This window comes from Aureococcus anophagefferens (assembly GCF_000186865.1).
Source record: "Aureococcus anophagefferens unplaced genomic scaffold AURANscaffold_11, whole genome shotgun sequence".
NCBI lineage: Eukaryota > Pelagophyceae > Pelagomonadales > Pelagomonadaceae > Aureococcus > Aureococcus anophagefferens.
In genome coordinates this window covers 642,691-664,936 of record NW_008705571.1, presented here as the reverse complement: position 1 = coordinate 664,936, position 22,246 = coordinate 642,691, and the positions used below count along the sequence as shown (strand labels likewise).

General features: G+C 70.0%; 6 protein-coding genes across 6 annotated transcripts; 3 read left to right on the top strand and 3 right to left on the bottom strand.

Annotated features, from left to right (window-relative positions):
* Window positions 1–1,502: 1,502 nt before the first annotated feature.
* Window positions 1,503–2,396, bottom strand: AURANDRAFT_59077 (hypothetical protein; the record flags this gene model as incomplete). The annotated part of the gene is made up of 1 exon (XM_009039341.1): window positions 1,503–2,396. The coding sequence occupies one exon, from the start codon at window positions 2,394–2,396 to the stop codon at window positions 1,503–1,505; it is 894 nt and encodes a 297-aa protein (XP_009037589.1).
* A 2,719-nt stretch (window positions 2,397–5,115) lies between these two features.
* On the top strand, window positions 5,116–7,740 carry AURANDRAFT_27516 (hypothetical protein; the record flags this gene model as incomplete). Its single annotated transcript, XM_009039490.1, has 1 exon — window positions 5,116–7,740. The coding sequence occupies one exon, from the start codon at window positions 5,116–5,118 to the stop codon at window positions 7,738–7,740; it is 2,625 nt and encodes an 874-aa protein (XP_009037738.1).
* A 1,410-nt stretch (window positions 7,741–9,150) lies between these two features.
* On the bottom strand, window positions 9,151–10,473 carry AURANDRAFT_64688 (hypothetical protein; the record flags this gene model as incomplete). The annotated part of the gene is made up of 1 exon (XM_009039340.1): window positions 9,151–10,473. One exon carries the CDS (start codon window positions 10,471–10,473, stop codon window positions 9,151–9,153), a length of 1,323 nt encoding a protein of 440 aa, XP_009037588.1.
* Window positions 10,474–11,585: 1,112 nt separating this feature from the next.
* Window positions 11,586–12,746, top strand: AURANDRAFT_2963 (hypothetical protein; the record flags this gene model as incomplete). Its single annotated transcript, XM_009039251.1, has 1 exon — window positions 11,586–12,746. A coding segment is annotated over one exon (1,161 nt), but the record flags the coding sequence as incomplete, so codon positions are not given.
* Window positions 12,747–15,897: 3,151 nt separating this feature from the next.
* AURANDRAFT_64686 (hypothetical protein) lies at window positions 15,898–18,388 on the bottom strand (the record flags this gene model as incomplete). The annotated part of the gene is made up of 3 exons (XM_009039339.1): window positions 15,898–16,186; window positions 16,837–17,306; window positions 17,333–18,388. 3 exons carry the CDS (start codon window positions 18,386–18,388, stop codon window positions 15,898–15,900), a joined length of 1,815 nt encoding a protein of 604 aa, XP_009037587.1.
* A 376-nt stretch (window positions 18,389–18,764) lies between these two features.
* AURANDRAFT_5107 (hypothetical protein) lies at window positions 18,765–19,511 on the top strand (the record flags this gene model as incomplete). The annotated part of the gene is made up of 1 exon (XM_009039255.1): window positions 18,765–19,511. A coding segment is annotated over one exon (747 nt), but the record flags the coding sequence as incomplete, so codon positions are not given.
* Between the last annotated feature and the right edge of the window lie 2,735 nt (window positions 19,512–22,246).

Here is a 22,246-nt window from a genome sequence, read left to right as displayed (position 1 = left end):
GGCCGCGCGCGCGTCTACGCCGTCGCGCTCGAGCTGCGCACGGGCGACGTCTCGGGCTTCGACCTCTCGGAGTTCGACGCGTTCCGCAACGGCGACGGCAACCGGCCGGCGCTCCGCTACGCGGACAAGTTCGCCGGCCACCGCGCGCTGTCGGCGCCCGCGAAAGTCTTCGAGCTCGACTTCAACGACCCGGCGAGCCTCGTCACGGCCGCCGAGGCCGAGCGCATCGCCGAGGTCATGCGCCGCGAGAACCCGACCGAGATCTGCACCGTCGTCGGCGTCCGGCGGACGACGCTCCGCGCGGCGCGCGCGGGCGTCTTCAACGCCGTCGGCGTCTACTTCGACCTCGAGTACGCGCGGGGGGGCTGGCTCTCGTTCGGCCCCGCCGCCGCGAAAAAGGACGGGCCCCTCGCGTTCCACGACGTCGTCCACTACGTCGGCTACGAGCGCCGCGTCGCCAGGGGCGACGCCGTCGAGGTCGCCGTCCACGTCGACGAGGCCGCGGACCGCTTCGTCGTCGCCGCGCCGCCGGGGCCCGGCGCGACGTTCCTGCGCCAGAAGCCCGTCCTGCAGTACCACTTCCACATGATCAACGACGCGGCGCGCAACGACGCCTACGAGGCGGCGATCGTCCGGGCGCTCGCCGGGCGCGGCGGCGCGCTCGTCCTCGACGTCGGCGCCGGCACGGGCCTGCTGTCGATGATGGCCGCGCGCGCGGGCGCGCGCGCCGTCGCCTGCGAGATGGTGCCGGAGCTCGCCGCGGCCGCGACGCGCATCGTCGCGGCCAACGGCTACGCCGGCGACGTCGCGATCCTCGCGCGGCGCAGCGACGCCGTCGGCGTCGCGGACCTCGGCGGCCGCCGCGCGGACGTGCTCGTCACGGAGATCTTCGACTGCGCGCTCCTCGGCGAGGGCTGCGTGCCGAGCATCGCCGACGCGCGGCGCCGGCTCCTATCGCCCGGCGCGACCATCGTGCCCCGCGCCGCGAGCCTCTGGTGCCTGCCGCTCTTCGTGCGGGGCGGCCGCCGCGCGGGCGAGCACGACCTCCGGGACACGAACGCGCTCGCGTGCGACGGCTTCCTCGGCCAGATGAACGCCGTGGGCGTGAAGCTGCAGACGCTCGACGCGGGCGCCTACGCGCGCCTCGCCGCGCCGATCCGCGTCTTCGACTTCGACTTTTACGCCGTCGCCGCGGACGCGGCGGAGACCAAGGAGGTCGAGGTCCGCTTCGAAGCCGACGGCGTCTTCAACGCCGTGCTGTGGTACTTCGACCTGGACTTGTGCGACGGCGTCCGCCTCTCGAACGGGCCCGACGACCCCGAGCTCTGCTGGGACCAGAACCTCCGCTACCTCCCCTGCGAGATGGTCGCGCGGAAGGGCGACGCGTGCAGTCTCCTTGTCTCCCACACGGCGACGCGGTTCTCGATGCGCGTCTCGCGCTGGTCGCCGGGCGCCGTCCCGCCCGACGCCGTCGGGCATCCCGAGGTGCTGTTAAATAGGCGCTAATTACCGCGAAGCGGGAGGTTGTCGATGAGGCGCACGTTGCCGAGGCGCACGGCGACGGAGAGGATCGCGCGCGGCTCGGCGCCGCCGTCGGGCGGCGGGACGACGTCGAGCTCGGCCATCGTGTCGTAGTCCGCGACGGAGACGTACTCGACGCGGCGAACGAGCGGCTCGGCCGCGAGCGTCGCCTCGGCGGCGCTCCGGAGCGCGGCGGCGGGCCCGGGCCCCGCCTGGGCGCGCCAGGCGTCGCGCGCGGCGCCGAGCGCTCTGAAGACGACGGGCGCGGCCGCGCGCTCGTCGGCGTCGAGATACGCGTTCCTCGACGAGAGCGCGAGGCCGTCGTCCGCGCGCGCGGTGTCGCAGACGACGACTTCCAGGTCGAAGGCGAGGTCGCGGCGCAGGCTGCGGAGCACGGCGCACTGCATGGCGTCCTTCTGGCCAAAGTAGGACCGCTTCGGCCGCACCGCGTTCCACAGCTTGGCGACGACCGTGCAGACGCCCGAGAAGTGGCCCGGCCGCGCGGCGCCCTCGCTCAGCGCGTCGAAGCGCGGCGGCGGCAGCACGGCGACGCCGTCGCCGTCGCCGTACATGTCCTCGACGGTCGGCGCGAAACACGCGGCGACGCCCGCGTCTCGCAGGACCTCGACGTCCCGCTCGAACGTCCGCGGGTATTTCTCCAGGTCCTCGCCGGGCGCGAACTGCGTCGGATTCACGAAGATGGACGCGATGGCGATGTCGTTCTCGGCCGCCGCGCGCCGCATGAGGTCCGCGTGGCCGGCGTGCAGCGCGCCCATGGTGGGCACGAGGCCGACCTCGCTCTGTTGCGCGCGCCAGCCGTCGAGGTCTTTGCGCGTGCGGAGGATCGTGATGGTTCGACGTGCGCTGCGGAGCATCGCTGCTGCTTTGAAGTGCTGGACGCCGTGCCTCGCGCGCGACGCATACGCGATCGCACTGCGACTTCAAGAAGAGATCAATCAGCTAAAGATGCCCCATGCACAATCGTGGCTGTCGTGCTCTCTCCAACGCCGCCGGAGCTCGGAGCTTTTGGGCTGCCGCGATCATCTCGATTGCACTATGGGTGGCGGTGTCTCCATGCCGACCGTGCCGCTGGCCGTGGCCACGCAGGAGCTGCTGAAGAAGAAGTACGAGGCGCTCAAGGCCGAGGGGAAGGACGACGACAGCATTTCGGCGGAGCTGGCGGCGTCGACGCCGGGGATCATCGTGTTCTCGCAGATCGATTGCGACCACAACGGTAGCATCAGCAAGAAGGAGCTGCAGCGCATGCTCAAATCGCTGCCCCGCAAGAAGCCGATGCCGCCGCCCGAGGGCTGGCCCGACGGGCAGGCGCCCGCGTTCGTGCCCTTCGAAAAGATGGCGGACACGCTCGACAGCGACGGCGACGGCGTCATCTCGCTGGACGAGTGGCTCAGCAACCTCAGCAAGCTGCCGGGCCTCAAGGCCGCCATCGACCAGAACCTCGACGCCGCGACGGGCAAGCTCGCGACGTACCAGAGCCTCGAGGACCGCCTCGCGAAGCTCATCACGGACGTCGCGGCCAGCGTCCTGTGGCCGCGACGATTTTCGAGAGATTTTGACCGGGAAAACGATGAAACGTCGTCACCGTCATGCTTCGTAGGTCGCGGCGCTCGAGGCCAAGGAGTCGCTCGAGGAGGAGGAGCAGGGCAAGCTCCACACGAAGAAGCGGCAGATCGAGGGCCTCAAGGAGACCATCGGCTTGGCGGGCGTCCTGGTCTTCAAGCAGATCGACACGGACAACTCGGGCAAGATCGACCGCGCGGAGCTCATGACCATGCTCAAGACGCTGCCCAAGCCGCCCGACGCGACGAAGACCGTCGAGGAGCTCGTGGCCGTGTTAGACGTCGACGGCGACGGCGTCATCGACATCGACGAGTGGGTCACGCAGCTCGAGCGGGTGCCCCTCCTGAAGAAGCTCCTCGACTCGTACGTCGACCCGGCGACGGGGCTCATCGACCCGAACCGGAACCCGGACCTCCCGCTCCCCGCGGCGGCGCCGGCGCCGGCGCCCTAGGACCCCCTCGCCCGGACAAAGACCCGCCCGCCCTCGCCGCGTACCATCCGCATACTAAGACCTGTGCTCGAATCCAGTACTACGTCGGCGCGTCCCCGCCCGCGAGCCAGGCGAGCGCGTTCGCGCGCGTCCGCTCGGCCGTCTCGACGACGCCCCAGCCCTTGGCCTCCGCGACGAGGCGCACGGCGAGGCACGTCGCCGCGCGGGCCGCCGCGGGGTCGTCGACGTCGCTCTCGACGAGGACGCGGTCGTCGGGCACGGCGGCGATGGCCGCGCGGAGCGCCGGCGCGCCGCGGGAGCCGTTCATGGCCACGTTGATCGTGTGGCTGAAGCCGAAGAAGACGGGGAACGCGCCGCCGACGAGCGCGAGGAGCTCGCCGACGTGGTGCGCCGTGCCGGAGAACGAGTGGAGCGCGACGCTCGGCCGTCCGGCGGCGGCCGCCGCCGCGAGCGCGTCCTTGAGCGGCGCGTGCTGCTTGACCGCGTGCACCGACGCGGGCCGGCGTAGGCGCGCCGCGAGCAGGAGCTGCCCGACGAAGAGCCGCCGCTGCGCCGCGAGGCCCGCGTCGCGCTCCGCCTTGGCGCCGCGGGCATTCTTCGCGCACTTGCAGAGGCCGACCTCGCCGACGATGGCGCCCGGGTGCTGCTCGAGGTGCCGCTCGAGGCGCGAGAGGTAGGCGTCGACGTCGTCGACGCGGTGCGCCTGCCACGGGTGCACGCCGAGGCCCGGCCGCAGCCGCGACGACGCGCCGCAGCGCTCGAGCACGCGCGGCCAGTCCGCCTCCTCGACGGCCTGCACGACGCCGTAGAAGTTGCGCCGCGCTCGCGCCGTCATCGCGTCCGCGAAGATGTGGTTGTGGCTGTCGAAGATCGTCGCGGCGGCCAGCGCGGCGTCCGGCTCCATCGGCAGCAGCACTTCGTCGCCGCCTTCGTCGTCGGATTGCAGCGGCGCGCAGCACCTGCATGCCATCACTGCGAAGGTCTTTTCTAGCGTGCACGCATCGCTTGGCACGGGCAGGCAGGCAGGCGTTGTCATTTTGTCAAGCGGCGCGGGCGCTGGTGTTGGTTGGTGTCGCGGCGCGCACTGCGAGGCTGGCCCATCACCTCGAGGCTGCGAGTTTGTCAGGTCGCATGCAGAGCTTGCCCATGTCGATGAGTGCATCGAGGGGAAAGCATTGGCCTCCGTATCTAGTGGCGCAACGAGGGCGCTGAACCCGCCGCCGCCGTCGTCGCGGCTCGACGGCCGCCCACGAGCGGCAGCCGACCTCCCGCGGATCCGCGAAGCGGTGGTCGAGGCGCAGAGGGACGCGCGGTGACAGCCCGCGCGAAACCGCGTCCGCAGCGGTGCCATTTGAGACGCGCGCGCCTCGGGGGCAGCCTCCGGGCCGCGAGAGGAGTCGCGGCGCAGCCCATCGCGGGGCTGCCGGGCGGGGCGCTGGGCCGCCGAGCTTTTGGGCTGCGGCGCGCCGCCCGTCTCGGCCGCGCGACGGACCGGCCGGTCGTCTCGGCCGCGCGACGGACCGTTCGATCATCCGCGACCCCCGACGCAGGCGGCGACCATCATGGCGGACGAGGACTTCCTCGACGAGGACGGGACGCTGACGGAGCTGCCGCTCTTCGCCAACGATGAGGCCAAGGCCATCTTCGCGGAGATCGCGAAGAAGCGCGAGCTGCTGGAGAAGGCCATCAAGGAGCACGGCGAGCACGACGAGCGCTACAAGGTCATGGTCGAGCACCTGAAGAACGTGCGCCAGGAGGTGTCGCACACGACGGGCCTCATGTCGGCCAAGGAGGCGGAGATCAAGTCGGAGCAGCACGGCGCCGAGCTCGCGAAGCGCGAGGCCGGCCGCTACCGCCAGGAGCTGCGCCGCGAGCAGGTCGAGGTCGAGGAGCACGATTCGATGCTCAACGCCCTCCAGAACCAGGTCTTCCAGGCCAACGAGAAGATGGACCAGTTCAAGCTCCAGATGAACTGGAACCAGGAGGAGCTCGAGCAGTGGGCCCTCGCCGCGAAGCAGAAGGAGGAGGACAACCTCGCGATCCAGCGGTACACGCGTGCCGACGAGGTCAAGATCAACGCCCTCTCGCTCCAGATCGAGAAGCTCACGAAGGTGGACCTGGCCCAGAAGGCCGCCGTCGAGGCGGAGATGACGGAGACGGCCGCGCGCCAGATCGAGCTCGACCGGACGGCGCAGGAGTTCCGGAGCCTCCACGCGGAGCGCCAGCAGCTCGTCAAGCAGTGGAAGGACGCCATCGAGGCGAGCGCGCGGCGCGACAAGGAGATCACGAAGACGGCCGCCGAGTACGTCGAGGAGCGCGCGAACAAGGAGGTCTTCGTCGACGAGATCCAGGCCGCGCGCGACAGGCTCAAGAAGGTCCGCGAGGAGTACGTGGAGATCCAGTCCAAGGTGAGCCTCATGGAGCGCCAGGTGCAGACGCGCCGCGAGGACCTCATGGCGGAGAAGACGAAGCTCCAGCGCCTCGAGGACGAGATCGACGTGCTCAAGAGCGAGCTCGCGTCGTCCGCGCGCGCGCTGCTGCGGAAGCGCCGGGAGAACGAGCGCGCGGCCGAGGAGGTCGTCGCGCGCCGCGCGCACCTCGAGCGGTGCCGCAAGCTCTACCACCAGTCGAAGCAGCGCCTCGAGGTCGGCGACCAGAACACGGCCAAGGTCGAGCAGTCCGCGCAGGAGGCCGAGGCCGAGCTGCGGGCCAACGAGGTGGAGCAGCAGAAGCAGGACCGCGCCCTCGCGGCGCTCAAGGAGTCCATGTTCAAGCAGTCCCAGGCCCTCTTCGCGCTCCGCCAGGAGGAGGCGAACTACATCGCGGAGATCTCGGGCGCGCAGGCGCAGGGCCGCAACCTCCAGTCCAAGATCCGCCAGCTCGACGGCGAGAGCGTGCGCCAGCAGGAGCTCATCTACAACGCGGAATTCCAGATCCAGCAGATGGAGCGCAAGGTCGCGCGGGGCCTCGGCGAGCGGAGCGACGACGAGAAGCGCGCGCTCAACGCGCAGATCGAGAAGCTCGAGGCCCAGCTCCAGGAGGCCCGCGACATGAAGAAGATGCTCACGTCCCAGGGCCGGCGCCTCAACAACGAGCTCCGCGCGGCCCAGCGCCGCGGCGAGCTCGCCGCGCAGCAGCAGGAGGAGCTCGAGGCGCGCATCACGGAGCTCGAGCTCGAGAACAACAGCGCGGAGCAGTCCCTCAAGGCCCAGCAGCAGCAGGAGGAGGAGGCCATGGTCCAGAACGACATCATGCGCCTCGAGCTCAAGCGCCTCCGCGACGCGCTGAGCCAGCGCGCGGACAAGGTCTTCACGCTCGAGAACCGGAAGCAGCAGCTCAAGCTGAGCATGCAGGAGCGCAAGAAGGAGATCGCCGTCCACAAGGAGGTGCAGGCCGCCCAGCTGCGCCACACCGAGGAGGAGCGCCACAAGGCCCAGATCGAGGTGGGCCAGCGCAAGCAGCAGGTCACGAAGCTCGCGGCCAAGTACGAGACGCTCTGCAAGTCGTCGCGGCTCCGGGGCACGGACGAGGACGACGGCGAGCCCAAGTCCCAGGCCTACTACCTGATCCAGGCCGCCCAGAAGCGCGAGGAGCTCCAGCGCGTCGGCGACGAGCTCGACCAGGAGATCCGGCGCCGCGAGCGCGAGATGCGCGCGCTCGAGGCGACGCTGAGCCACGTCAACAGCCGCAACAGCCAGTACCGCCAGTCCTTCCAGAAGGCGAACATGAAGTCCAACGAGGCCGAGGACATGAAGCAGCTCGAGGAGCAGGCCAAGCTCGCGCAGGACGCGCTCTTCCGCCGCAAGAAGGAGCTCCAGCGCCTCTCGACGGACTACGAGGAGGACGAGCGCCGCCTCCAGCAGGTCGACGCGCAGTGCGCGCGCCTCGAGGAGCGCAACGGCCACCTCGCCGAGGCCCACGCGCAGATGGAGGTCGAGCTCGGCGCGCAGGACGAGGCGCTCGAGAAGCACGAGAAGCGCCTCGCGCGCCTCTCGGCCATGCACCGGGACAAGATCTCCGCCTTCGACGAGACCGTCCAGGAGAAGTCCTTCCGCGCCAAGTCCCTCGCCGAGGCGACGACCTCCATCCTCCGCACGCTCGGCGAGCTCTCCAAGGCCTACCCGGAGCTCAAGGACGTCATGTCCAACATGCTCGCCGAGGCCGGCCTCGCGCCCGAGGTCAACTAAGCCCCGTTTTCCCTTCCACGCGTGGTGTTTGTCCAGAGGGCGGCGGCGATGCTTGCGAGGGCGTCCCTGGGAGGCCTCGAATCGGCTCGATCGCCGTCGGGCCCTGAGGTAAATTTCGCCCATCCCGGGTCATCATCGAGCGCCACCGGGCTCGACGCGGCGAAGCTCGGCTCCGTCGCCGACGGCCTCGCGCGGCGTGGTCCCGCCGCGTGCTCTGCGACGGCAACGACGCCCACCCCCTTGACCGCCTCAGGCGCTGTCGCCCGATGCCTTCGTCGATGCTCGCTCTGGAGCTGAGCGTGCCCTTCCTCGTGCCGACAGGCGTGGCGCCGGTCGCGCGCGTATGCCGCGCTCTCAGAGCGGCGGCTTCGAACAACGCGACATGGATCGAATATTTCGTGCGCCGCTACCCGTGCCTCGCGGAGCTGCCGGGGTTCGACAAGCCGGCGGACGCGCGCGACCTCGTCAAGTCGCTGGTGTCGAAGGAGGAATACGACTATGCCTCGAAGGGATACGACGGGTATACGCTACCCCCTGTCCAACGCGACGCGCAAGGTCGGGTGAGACCGTTGCGCTGCGACACATTTCTCGTGGTACAGGTCTTGCCTCGTGCGAACTGGCCAGCAGCGCAGAAGCCCATACTGAAATTCGTTGCTTCTTTCGAAAAACTCCTTGACAATATGCGAGATGATATTGGCGGAAATTGGATGTTTGATTTCGAATCTGAGCCCATATATCAGACAGATGCGTTCACGCAGATCGTTGACGCCTTGAACCTGCCTCACACGATCGAGGCACGCATCAACGAAGAAGATACGACTCCGCCAGCCGAGGAACTCATCGATGAATTCTTACGCAGTTTCGATGAAAATTTTCAGCACGAGATATTTGTTGTTCATGGCGATTCCATCCACCGGATAGACACTCCAGGTGGGACCTGCCGCGAGCACGATGAGTTACCCAGCGCAATGTACCACGATGATTTTATGATGGCCAATCTGCATCCGGAACAAGCGGAGTCTCCGTGGTTTCCTATTTTGGCGGAGTTCAACGAAGGCGAAGTCATGCTCTCAAGATTCTGGCTGGGTTCGTACGATTGTGAGACTTGGGACGCGACGCACGAAGGAAGCCAATCCTACAGCCTTAGCATCTATCATCAACCTTTCTTCGAAATCCTGTGTACTTGGGACGGCCTCATGCATGACCGCAAAGATGAGCTTGACGCTGACCGCGGCGAGCACAGCTGGCATTGGTTCTGCCAGTACCTCGCGTCGTCACGGCTCGTCAAGTTCCCTCGCGCCTCGGGACATAGTGCACCGTAAGTCTATTCGAGATCCCAGCGCATCTAGTGGAACTGTAGTTCATTCGACTGGTGCCGCCGGGCGAGCAAGCTCGAGAGTCTTAAGTACGTCACGCTACGTCCTCGTCGTCGCTCGTCTTGCGGGGGTCGCTGTCGTCGTCGTCGTCGTCGGACGCCGCGGCGCGCGCGCACTTTTCGCACCAGTCGCGGATGAGCGACGCGAGGAGGAGGTTGGGCACGACGACGGACGACGACACGGGGAGGCCCGACTTGGGGTCCGTCAGGGGCCCGCGGCGCGCGAACCAGGCCTCGATCGCGCGGCGCTCGTACGTGTTGCCGACGCTCTCGACGACGAGGACGGGGTCGCGCATGATGTCGTGCGTGATGGGGCACCGCCAGGCGCCCGGGCAGCGCTCGCTGCAGGCGTCGCGGCGGTCGCGGCCGAGCTCGCGCCACCAGCGCGGGTCCTCGGCGGCGGCCGCGCGCCCCCGGCGGCTCGCGCGCTGGCGCGCCGTGAGCTCCGCCGTCGGCCCGTGGCGCTCCAACGCATCCAGGAGCGCCGCGGCCCCGAGCGCGTCGTCCGTGCGCGCGTCGGCGTCGCTGTCGTCGTCGTCGCCGTCCGCGGGCGCGTCGTCGTCGTCGCGCTCGCGCGCCTCGTCGATGAGCTGGTCGCGGAGCGCGTCGAGCGCGCGCGCGGCGGCCTCGACGGCGTCGCCGTCGAGGAACGCCGGCGGCCGCCGCGGCGGCGCGCAGGCCTCGAGGCAGTGCTTGAGGAACTTGCGCGAGCAGAACGCGTCGACGTGCGTCACGCGCGGCCGCTTGCCCGTCGCGAAGACGCAGACCTCCTCGAGCACGGACGCGCCGAAGCGCAGGCGCGGCGGCGGCAGGCGCACGGCGGCGTCGACGGCGCCGAGCCACCGCGCCGCGCCCGCGCGCACGGCGTCGTCGCGGAGCGCCGCGTCGTCGCGGTCCCGGACGCGGCCGCGGCCGTCGACGGCGTCGTCGAGCTGCACGAGCTCCGCGAGCGCGTCGAGGGCCATGGCCGGCGCCGTCGCGAGCATGTCCACCAACCCGCGCGCGATGGCGTCGCGCTCCGCCTCGTCGAACTGGCACCGGGGCCCCGCGATGCGCGCGGCGAGCCACGGGTGGCGCCGCGCCTTGACGAAGAGCGACGCGACGGCCTCGCGCGAGTCGCCGCGGCCCCGGGCCATGTGGCCCGCGGCGCGCTTCAGGAGGCCCCGCTTCACCAAGGTCCGCGTCCACTCGCCCGAGCCCTGGTCGAGGTCGTCGAAGATCTGCTGCTTCGTCTCGACGTGCGCGTCCCACTTCGACGCGTCCCCCAGAGTCACGGGCGCGCTCGCGGACCGGAGCGCGTGCTCCGTGAACTCGGCCGCGGCGCCGCCGTCGACGGCGCTGACCTGGACCCAGGGCATCTGGAGCCAGCCGCCGCCGGAGTGCGCCTCCCAGAGCCCGGACGACGCCGTCGGCCGCCACCGGCTCGCGCCGTCCGACGACCGGAGGCCGTACGCGGGCTCGCCCGTCGGCCGCACGACCCAGCGCGAGCCCTCGTAGAAGAGCTCGAAGGACGTGCGCGCGCTCCGGTAGCGCCGGCCGTCGGCGCCGAGGTGCCAGAAGTTCTGCGCGCGCCAGGGGCCCAGGTGCTCGGGCGAGTCCGCGGGCCGCCAGCCCGCCGCGTCCCAGCCGAAGTCGCAGCGGAGCGTCGCCGGCAAGAGCAGCTTCGAGAGGAGCGCGTCGACGAACGGGAGCTTCGATATCAGCGTTTCGGTTACGTGGCGGAGCTTGCGCCGGTCGAAATTTTTTATGAGCGGCAGCTGGAGCAGGATGATTAAGAGGATGGACACGGACTGGAACGTCGACACCCTCGAGACGACGATGCCGATGATGACTCCGAGGGCCGAGTGAAGGTACGGGTTTTGTGGGTCCATCTGAAGGTCGACAAGGACGACGACGGCGGCGCGGAGTCCGAGGAGTCCGAGGAGGCGAAGAAGAGCTAGGTCGGCGACCACGTCGACTCCCAATCGCGTCGCGCTCACTCCATCTCCGCCTAGCTCTAGGTAGAGAGCGGCCCGCTGAGCTTTTGCCACAGCGCGATGTTGCACAGATGTTGCACCGTAGTTTTGGCCGCAAGCCAATTGCGCAAGCAGTGCTTTCCTCCAATCGAGTTGGCCGACTCGCGCTCACTCTTTCTCGCGCGGTCGTCGCGTCCGTCTCGCGTCGACGTCGCTCCCGACGTCGCGCCCGGCTAGTCCGTGATGATGTCAAGCGGGATGCGCTCTTCCGAGCACGTGCGTACACCGGCGTCCGACGGTTGAAATCATTCGGCATCGCACTACGAAAGCGGCGCGCGCGTCGAGGCCGCGACGACGCGCGCGCCTCGAAACGATTCTCGGTCATCGCGCTGCGCATAACGCGGCGCGCGCGCGTCGCGTCTCGGGCCCCGACCGGCGGCGGCGGCGCGCGCGCCTCGGAACGCGCCGCACGCCGAAAAACCGCCGGCGAACACACCGCGACGCTCGCGCAGGTCCTGACGATCAGCGTCTCGGACCCCAAAAAAGAATCTGAGGGCATCAACTCCTACATCTCGTACAAGGTGAACACGCAGACGAACCTTCCCGAGTTTCAATACGGCCAGTTCAGCGTGATCCGCCGCTACAGCGACTTCGTGTGGCTGCACGACATGCTCCAGAAGGACGTGCCCGGGTCCATCGTGCCGCCGCTGCCCGAGAAGGCCGTCGTCGGCCGCTTCAGCGCCGACTTTGTGGAGTCGCGGCGCCGGCTGCTCGAGAAGTTTTGCGTGCGGCTCGCGGCGCACGAGGAGCTCAGCGACAGCAAGTACTTCAAGCTCTTCCTGCAAGCGGACGACGCGGGCCTGAGCGTCGCCAAGGCGGAGCAGAAGCTCGCGGAGAAGGCGGAGACGAAGAAGAACGCGCGGCCCGGCGGCGGCTCCTTCGCGAACATGAGCGCGTGGTTCGAGGACACGGTCAACAGCGTGTCGCTGTCCATGGCCGCGAACGCCGAGGCCAAGGAGAAGTCGCCGGCCGACGAGAAGATCGAGGAGGTCAAGGCCTACATCCACAGCCTCGAGGTCCAGATGGGCAACGTCGCCAAGCACACGTCGGGCCTCATGAACCGGAACCGCGAGCTGTCGACGGGCCTCTTCGAGTTCGGCCTCGCGTTCACGCTGCTGGGCCAGACGGAGACGGACCCGCTGTCGACGGCGCTGACGAAGCTGGGCCACACGGCGGACCAGCTCAGCCTGCTCGTCACGGAGCAGACGGCCAAGGAGACGTGCAACTTCGAGGAGCCCATGTACGACTACATCCGCGTGCTCGGCGCCGTCAAGCTCGCGCTCGGCGCGCGCGCGAAGCACAAGCACGCGCTGGCCATCGCCGTCGCGGACCTCGAGCAGAAGAAGGCCCTGTCGGCGAAGCTCGCGGGCCAGCCGGGCAAGGAGGACAAGGCCGCGCTCGCGGAGCACGCGATCGACAAGGCCGCCGGCGACGTCCAGGCCGCGCGCGACGCCTTCGAGCAGGTCTCGGCGCGCGTCATCCGCGAGATGGAGCGCTTCAAGCGCGAGAAGGCCGCGGACATGCGCAAGGTCGTCCTCGACTACACGACGATGCAGATCGAGTACAACAAGCGCGTCGAGCAGCAGTGGGAGGCGCTCCTCCCCGAGCTCGACGCCATCCCCGACGGGCCCGACGCCTACGAGTACAACTCGCCGCCGCCGCTCCCGCCGCCGCCCGTGCCGCCGCCGAACCCGCCGCCCGTGCCCGCGCACGACGACAGCCCCGACCTCGTCGGCGTCTGAAGGCCTCGCGCATCTAGTTCCCGCGTCCCGCGCGCGCGCGTCCCGGCTCTTAGAGTCCGCCGGGCCATGTTCATCGAAGTGCCCCGGCTCTTAGAGTCCGCCCCCGGGGGGGCAATGTTCGCTCGGCACGAGTAGACCATGCCGGGCCGGCGCCTGAGGTCACAACTTGCCCCAGGCGAGGGGCAGGAGATTCCGCAGGGGAGGGGCGTGGTCTACTCAGGTCCGAATGTTCGCAGCGGTCTATGTCTCTACGACGCTAGACCCGCCGCTACTCCTGGTCGACGTCGTCGACGGCCGCGGCGCCGCCGACGTCCGCGGGCCCGCCGGGGACGATTTTGCCCTCGGAGTCGTATCGCGCGTTGCGCTCCTTCCAGAGCTCCGACGGCTGGTCCCACTGGGGCACGGCGGTCATGAGGTAGTTGGAGAGGCGGCAGATCTGGAGGTCGTTGCTGAAGCGGCCCTCGCTGCTGATGCCGCTCGGCGCGACGAACTCCTCGGGGCTCTTGTACTGGAGGCAGAGCTCCGTGCCCGGGTCGATGTTGAAGATCTCCGACTCCTGCACGGCGTTGACGCCCTCGTCGTAGAAGGACTCGATGTTGACGAAGCGGTTCGCGTCCGTCGCGTACTTGGCCGTCTCGGCCGTCGCGAGCGGCTTGAGGATGAACTCGCGCGGGTCGTCGTCCGTGCCGACCTCGAGGCGCACCGTGATGCGGTAGACGCCGGACTTGTGGATCGTCACGCGCTCCTTGTCCTCGGAGAGCGACACGAAGTTCTCGACGTTGGCGTGCGGCGTCCGGAGGCTGTCCTCCGTCCACTTGAGGTACTGGCCCGACGTGTAGGGCCCGAGCTTGCCGACCTCGTAGACGGCGGCGTCGAGGTGCGCCCGCGGCGCCTTGGCGGCGATCTCCTCGTCGGTCAGAGGCATCGTCTAATCTTCGGAAGCGCGCCCTATTGCGCAGGGCTACTCGCGCAGCAGCACCGGCCTGTCTGCTTCACATTGAGCGGACGGGAAACGCCGCGCAGGCTGGGCTGCTCGATCCGAGCCTGTCGCAGCACGGCCATGTCGCCCGGCTTGGAAGCGCAGCGGTCGATCGTCGCGCTCCGCGACTACAAGGAAAAGTTCGATCTCGACGCCGTGCTTGCCGAGGCCGTCTCCGTCGCCGTGCGCGCGGGCGCGACGAACCCCTACGAGGCCATCGCCGGCTTCCTGCGGGACGTGAAGCTCCCGGAGAAGGCCGCGGGCGACGCGACCAGCGACGCGATGAACGACGCGATGCACGCCATGGGCGTGCTGAAGCACGACCCGCCGCACTTTTCGCACTTCGACCCCGCCGAGGCCGAGCAGAAGCCCGTGATCATCAAGGAGGTCAAGCTCCCCCACGCGACGGAGACGCACGAGGTCTGCTACGAGCCCGTGAGCCGCTGCGTCTTCGTGTCGCAGATGTCCAACTCCGTGCTCGTGCGCATCCCCGTGTCGTCGACGAACGGGCTCCTCGTCGACGACCAGGACGCGTGGCTCGTCGGCGCGGCCAACGCCGCGGGCGACGGCGTCGAGGGCCTGCACAACCTGAGCCTGAGCTACCGCCACCCGGGCTGCCTCTGGGTGTCGCTCCAGTTCTCGAACACGCTCCTGCTCCTCGAGGGCGCGACGATGCGCGTGCGCGAGGTCATCCGCGTGCCGACGCTGCTCGAGGTCCCCGGCGAGGCGCCGCGGCGCGTCGGCGGGCCCCACGCGATCCGCGAGTGCCCGAAGAGCGGCGACATCTGGGTCGCGCTCAAGGGCGCCGTGTCGTGCCACCCGACGGCGCCGCGGCCGGGCGACGCGGCGAACGCGGGCGCGAGGCGGCTGCGCGACGCCGTCGAGCGCACGTGCTGCAGCGCCGCGTCGCTCGCGTCCTACATGGAGGCCTGCGACGCCATGGGCTACGACTGCCCGCCGCCGGACGACTTCGCGGTCTGGCGCCTCGCGCCGGGCGCGTACCGCGCGGACGAGAAGGACCGCGGCGGCACGCTCTACCGGTGCCGCGGCAGCCCGCCCATGGTCGCCATCGACTGGCAGGGCAACTGCTGGTGCCCCCAGGACCAGAACCCGTCCATCATGCGCGTCGACGCCGCGACGGGCGCGTGCGCGCAGATCCCCGTGACGTTCCCCGAGGGCGCGTCGCTGAAGATCACGGGCCCGGCCATCGGCGTCGCGCCCGACGGCGACGTCTGGTGCACGCTCCTCGGCAGCCACAACGCGCTCATGCGCATCTGCCCGACGACGAACCGCTCGGCGATCTACCAGCTCGGCGGGCCCGAGTGGGCCAAGGTGCTCCGCCTCATCCACCTCGACTTCGCCGTCGTCGACGGCCGGCGGACCATGTACCTCCTCGCGAGCGACCTCCTCGACGAGGACGGCGTCAACGCCGTCGTCATCGTCCAGTTCGACGACAAGTGGAAGAAGATCGTCGGCCGCCGCGTCGTGCCGCTCCCGACCCAGGACTGCTCCTGCCACCGCGTCGCCGTCGTCCAGGAGGGCCTCCGGCCCCAGGACGCGTCCATCATCGTCTCCGAGATGGCCTCCTCGAAGATCCTCCAGCTCAAGGTCCAGAACTGCTTCTTCACGACGCCCGTCCGGGAGATCGTCGGCACGCTCGGCGACCACGACCGGTACACCTACGAGGACCTCGACGAGGCCGCCGGCGCGCGGTCGTGAGGCGTAAGTGTGTGTGCTAGTACCAGACACGTGCACGTTTAAAAACGCTTCAATTACAGTTCAACATGACTCATTGAAGCAACGCCGCATTTTCATGCAGCATGGGCTGCTCCTCTTGCATGCAGTCGCCGCGTCGAGCGCGCTCACCGTGCGCGAAAGCGGCGAGCGCGTCGTCTACAACGCGCTCTGCCGGCGCTACGAGCGCGCGGCGCCGATCGTGCGGCGCGGCGGCCTCGCGTCCGACGAGGTCGCCATCTTCGTGTCCGTGGCGAGCCTGCCGCGCTACTGCCACGGGCGGCTCGACTGGGCCGCGTCGTTCCCGTCGGCCTACGCCGTCGTCGGCGGCAACGGCACGCACGAGCTGGCGCACGTCCAGAGCGAGTGCACGCTCCTCGACGCGCAGCGGGCGCCCGCGGCGCGCAAGGGCGTCAAGGGCCCGCACCGCTGGCGCATGATGCGCTGCGGCCCGGAGGGCGTCGCGCCCGTGTTGCTGGCCATGCCCTGCCGCGGCGTCGCGCGCTGCTGCCTCGAGAACGCGGCCGCGCGCGCGTTCCTCGACCGCGCCGCGACGACCTTTCGGAAGGCCCGCTGGTCCGTCTTCGTCACGGCCGACGACCTCTACGTGCGCGCGGCGTCCCTGCTGGCGCCGCTCTCGCTGCTGGACCCCGCGACGCCGCGGAACGTGTTCGTCCCGGAGGAGGAGGCGTCGACGAGCGGCGGAGCGGAGGATGCTATCGGCGGAGCGGACCCGTGCGTCTCGGGCGCGTCCCTCCTGAAGCGGCCTCACGCAGTCTCCGGCTTAAGTCGCAAGGCCCTCGAAGCCTCGGCGGCCACCGTCCAGGCCGACGGCTTCGCGCGACAGTGCGGCGCGCTCGACGTCGCGGACGCGGCGTCGGGCTTCGCGGCGTTCTCCTGGTCGCTCGGCCTCGCCTGGACGGCGCTGCCCCCCGTCGTGACTCCCAATATCGGGAAGACGCGCGGCGCGACGGAGGTCCAGCTCGTCGAGCGCCTCAAGCAGCAGAACTACTCCGCGCGCTTCGTCTTCCGCCGCGCGGCGCCCGCGGTCGCGCCGCTCCTCCGCCAGCTCGACGACGACGCGGGCCTCTGCGTCGAGAGCCACCCGGCGTGCGCGAAGCCCGGGAAGCCCTGGGCGCCCGTGGGCTCGCCCTGCGTCGACGCCGTCGTCGAGGCCGGCGCGTGCGCGCCCGCGACCGCGTGCCCCCGCCGCGTCGTCGCGCTTCGCCGGCCACCCTAAGCACGTGTTACGGCGGGAGCAGGGGCGTCGCCTCCGTCGGCTCGTGCTTGTCGTGATGTCGCCAGTCGCCGCGGATCATCGCGTCGACGAAGGGCCGCGCGACGCGGTAGGAGACGACGGACTCGCCGACGACGAGCGCGAAGAGCGCGAAGAACCAGGCCGTCTTCGCGTGGATGTCGACGGTGAGCGAGTCCTCGAGAGATACGGGAAGTTGCTGGTTGGTGAACTCGTACAGCATGGACCGCAGGTCGACGATGGTCACGCCGAGCGCCAGCAGGAACGCGTCCGCGGCGACGAAGATCGAGACGACGTCGACGACGCCGCGCAGCACGACGCGCGCGACGCGCGACGGCACGACGCAGGCCGCGCCGAGGCACGCGACGCGCGCGAGGGGCGCCACGACGACGAAGAAGTGCGCCAGCTGGAACAGGAACGTGCTGCTCGGCCGCTTCGGGGGCACGCCGTCGAACGTCCGGTCGACCTAAAGAAACCAATCACACGCGACACATGACACATGAATGGGCGCCGCAGTCGCGCCGCCGCGATGATGTCCCAGGTGCTAAAGTCGTGGTCGTTGTGCTTGTCGAAGTGCAGCAGGATCTGGTCCTTGAGCTCGGGCGGCAGCCAGTCGTAGTCGTAGACGTCGCGGAGGCGGACGTTGACGTCGGACCGGAAGGAGTAGGACATGATCGTCGGCGCCGCGCTCAGGCGCAGGGAATAGCCCAACGCCGCGAAGCCCAGGCCCGCGACGGCGAGGACGAAGACCGTGCGCGCGACGTCGAGCTCGCCGTCGTCGTCGTCGTCGACGAAGCTCACGCAGGGGTGGGGGTCGCGAATCGCCGTCTTCGTCTTTTTCGGGATGAACTGTCCGTCGTCGTCGTCGGACGCGTCGTCCTCGAGGAAGGCCGGGTCGTCTTCGATCTCGCACTCGTCGCCCGTCGCGCACGCCTCCAGGACGACGAGCACGCCGTGCGTCAGCGCCTGGCCGACGATGACCGTGAGGCAGTAGGCGAGCACGCCCCGCGCGGGCCGGCCCGCGAAGTTTAGCGAAAAGTGCATCTCCGGCGTCGACTCGTAGACGAAGGGCTTCACCTCGACGCGGCCCGCGAAGCGGCCGACGGCGACGAAGATGATGATGCAGGCCACGTCCACAAAGGCCGCGCGGCCGAGGAACGTGAGCGCGTGGAACCGCTTGTCGAAGGTCCGGTAGAGCCGCGCCCGGACGACGAGCGCCGCGACGAGCAGCAGCTTCACGTGGGGCCAGACGCAGCTCAGGGCGTACATGAGCGCGCCGAGCGCCCGGCCGCCGTGCTTCCAGAGCTGGCACGACAGCTTCCAGACGCCGTACTTGCGGACGAGCACGTAGGACCCGCCGCCGACGGTCTGGCCGAGGTCCGTGATCGTCCAGGCCACGTCGAGCTTGATCTGAAAGTTCGGCATCTTTTGTACGTGGAAGGTCCAGACCGACGTCGCGACGAGCAGCAGCAGCGTCGCGACCGTCGCGCCGACCTCGAGGCCGCCCTGCTTCGGGGCGCGCACCTTCTCCCCCATGGGCGTCATCATCGTTTCGTCGTTCGGGCGGCCTCACCACGAGGGCTGCGTTTTTGCGCCACGTGCGGCGGCAAGGGCCTGGGCGTACGCCGGCAGAGCTTGCCTCACTCAGCGGCAGGGCCTCGGCCACGCTCCGCGGCGCGCACCATCGGCTGCCCCGCGCTTGAGAATGGTCTGATGTCACGGGCTTCCTCCTTGAAAAGTTCAGCTTTGTTCAGTAATTTCGGAGCCGGCTTGCTTGCCCCACATTGCACTCTCCGGGCTGCCGCCGACGCCGCCGCGCGTCGTCGGGCCGCGCGCGCTCGCGTCGGCGATGGACTACCGCCAGCCACCCTCGCAAACTCCCGGCCCGCCGGTAGGCCTCACGCTCTGCGTGGTCTTTGCTATCGCCTACGCGATCACGAGTGCGTTTGCCGGGCTGCAGCTCATCAGACTAAATGGCCGCGGCGCTCCGTGGACCACCCAAAAAGTGCTCCATGTGCTCGTCGTGCTGGCGACGTGCGTGCGCGCGACGTTCTTCTGCCTGTCGATGAAGACCTGGGGCTGGACGTCCGGGGACCTCAGCGCCGCGGAGCCGATGGCGCGCATGGCGTTCTACGTCTGCGACGAGCTGCCGACGATGGTCTTCTTCACGGTCTACACGGCCGTGACGCTCTTCTGGGCGGAGATGTACTACATCGCCTCGGACGCGGCGCGCATCTACGAGGACACGGTCCAGCCCGTGGACAGCGTCGTCAACACGGCCGCGTACGTGTTCCTCGTGGGCCTCTGGCTGCTCTTCGCGACGCGCTGGGCCGACTACGTCTACTACGTGAACCGCGCCTACGCCATCTTCGTCTCCGTGCTCTACGTCTGCACGGCCGCGCTCCTCTTCGCCTTCGGGCGGTCCGCGGCGAAGGAGCTCCACCAGGTGCCCATCGAGCTCCAGATGCGCCGCAAGAAGCTGCGCGAGGTGTCCGTGATGACGACGGCCATCACGGCGTCCATGGTCGGCCGCGCGCTCGTCCTGGTCGCCTTCGCGGACCAGCCCCTGCCCGTGAACAGCCTCTTCGCCGTCTTCCTCGCGTCCGTCTACTTCGGCGCGCTCGAGCTGCTCCCCGTCGTCCTCGTGCTCTACTACTACCGCCGCATGCCCCAGCCGGCGAACCGCAAGCTCCTCGCCGAGGAGCAGGGCATGCTCTTCTCCGCGCGGCCCGCGCAGAGCGCCGGGGGGCAGGCGCACCACGACGCCGCGCACGACGCGATCCGCCGCCTCTCGGAGCTCCGCTTCGAGCAGACGGACTTGTGACGATCCTCCCGGATGCTAATCGTCGCCCCTTCTTCGCGCGCGCGCGTTAGTCCCCCCGGGAACGCGCCTAGATGCGCTCGGGGAACCGCGGGCCCTCCCATCGCGGGGGCGGCTTCCAGTCCTCGGGCTTCATGACGAGGCACTTCTTCACCTCGCCGCGCTTGAACTGGTCCCAGTCCCGGTCCGTGACGACGAGCAGCATCTCCATGATTCGGTGCAGCTCGGGCACCGTCGTGCCGCGCTTGTTGCACAGCGCCTGCGCCATCGTCGTCAGGTCCTTGGACTCCTCCGAGACCTCGTACATGTAGTCCGCGACGGGCTTCTTCCACTCCTCCTTGAGCGCCTTCTTCAGCTTCTCGATGTCGCACTTCTCCGGGTTATTCCTCAGCTCGACCGTCACGTACTCGAGCTTGAAGTAGTAGGCCGCGATCCACTGCTCGAGGCCCTCGGGGGCGTCGGGATCGCCCGTCGGCTGCTGCGGCATCTGGTACTCGCTCATCGTGATCGAGCCAGGCCCTCGTTCCACCTCGTTTCCGATGCCCGCCAGAGGCCACCCCTTCAACTGGGCTGCTCCAAAACGACGAAGGCAAAGATGAACCACATCCGGAGCGACGGCGTGCAAGTGCCGGCCGCCGCCGCCCAGCTCGTTCCGGCCGCCGCCGGCGGCGTCGAACATGCCTGCGTCGGCGGAACGAGCCCCCGCACGCGCGCGACGACGACGACACGACTCCTGCGCGCCGCGCGCGGCTGAAAAGCGACGAAAAGGCGGAGAACTGTTAACGGCGGCGCGCGCCCGCGCGAGCACGAGCGCAAAGCGCCTCGTCGCGCTCATCGCGTTCTCCACTCTCCACGCGAGCCACGCCTCGAACCCCAAGGGCAACGAGGCGCTCTCGACGTTCCTGCACGCGGCCGCGCCGACGATCGACGCGATGAAGCAGGCGCCCGCGGAAGAGGAGCTCGCGCCGCGGTCCGCGGCGGACGCGAAGAAGCAGCTCGAGGAGTACCCCTGGGTGCGCGCCGCGGCGGACCTCAACGAGGCGACGGATTACCACGCCGCGCTCCAGGAGATCGCGAAGCAGGAGCGCGCCGCGCGGACCGAGCGCGCGCCGCCGGCCAAATCCGTCGCGCCCGAGGCGCCGTCCGCCGCGCCGCCGGCCAAATCCGTCGCGCCCAAGGCGGCGACGTCCTTCGCGCCCAAGGCGCGGGCGACGCCCCACGCGGCGCCGCCGCTCCACGCGCGCGCGCGGCCCGCGCCGACCGCGGCGCCGCCGCGCGACGCGCCCCCCCGGACCGCGGCGCCGCCCCCGGCCGTACCTCACGGAAGCTCCGACGCGCCCCCTCGGACGACGCCGCCGCCGCCGGACGCGTCGGAGGCCGTCGCCGCGCACGTCGCCAAGGTCTGCTCGACGCTCGGGGGCGCCGTGCCCGAGGGGACGACGTGGCCCGCGCGGCGCGACGTCTACGCCGACCGGGAGGTCGCGCTCTCGCCCGCCGACCAGGAGATCGCGCGGCCGCGCTTCTTCGACACGGCGGGGCTCATGGGCGCGGCCTACCGCGTCGGCGCGTGCGTCTTCGCGTGCTGCGTGCTGGCCTTCTTCTCCGTCGCGTCGCCGGCGTCGCGGTCGAACCAGGAGTACAACCTGGCCTACAAGCTCACGCTCCAGCGCGTCTTCGCGTCCTTCGCGCCGCCCGTCGTGCTCTTCCTCCTCGTCTTCGACGCGCGGCACGCGACGTGCATCGACGCGGCCAAGGCCTTCTTCAGCGCCTTCGGGGCGGGCTTCGTCGCGTGCGTCGGCGCGGAGCTGCTCGCGTCGACCTTCATCTGGAACCAGGCGCTGGAGGCCCTCGAGCCCGAGGCGCTCCGGCTCGTCCGGGGCCTCGACGACTGCCCGCTCCGGTTCCCGACGGTGCTCCGGGACCACCGCATCCCCATCCAGCGGCGCACGCAGCTCCTCGCGGAGCTCGTCGTCTCCTGCGTCGCCGCGCCCATCCTCGAGGAGGCCGCGAAGCTCTGGGCCGCGCGCCGCGCGGCGGCGCTCCGCGACGCCGCGCCGGCCGCGCGGCGCGCGCTCTACCGGCGGCGGCGCCGCGCGGCCGCGGCGAACGCGCGGGCCCTGAGGCCGCAGCGCCGGCGCCTCTTCGCGCCCTGGCGCCGGGCGCCGGCGCCGCCGGCGCTCGAGGTCGAGGCGCCGCCGCCGACGCCCCACGTGCACACGTACCTCACGCACTGCCTCGCGTCGGCCATCGGCTTCAAGATGGCCGACGCGACGCGGCGCATCTGCCTGTACAACCGGCCCTGGCACCCGCAGAAGATGTTCTTCGCCGTCGTGCGCGGCGCGCTGCCCATCCACGAGCTCTGCGCGGCGCTGACGGCGTCGCGGCTCGCGCGGCGCGACGCGGCCGTCGCGGAGCGGCTCCGCGACCCGATCGCGCCGCGGCGGTCGCGGCCCCGCGTCCTCGGGCCGCTGGCCGTCGTGCTGCCCGCGGCGCTGCTCCACGCGTCGGCGAACTTCCGCGGCGCGAAGCCCGTCTACAAGTGGGAGTCGAACCAGCCGTGGGTCGAGCTCCAGCTCCAGGCCTGG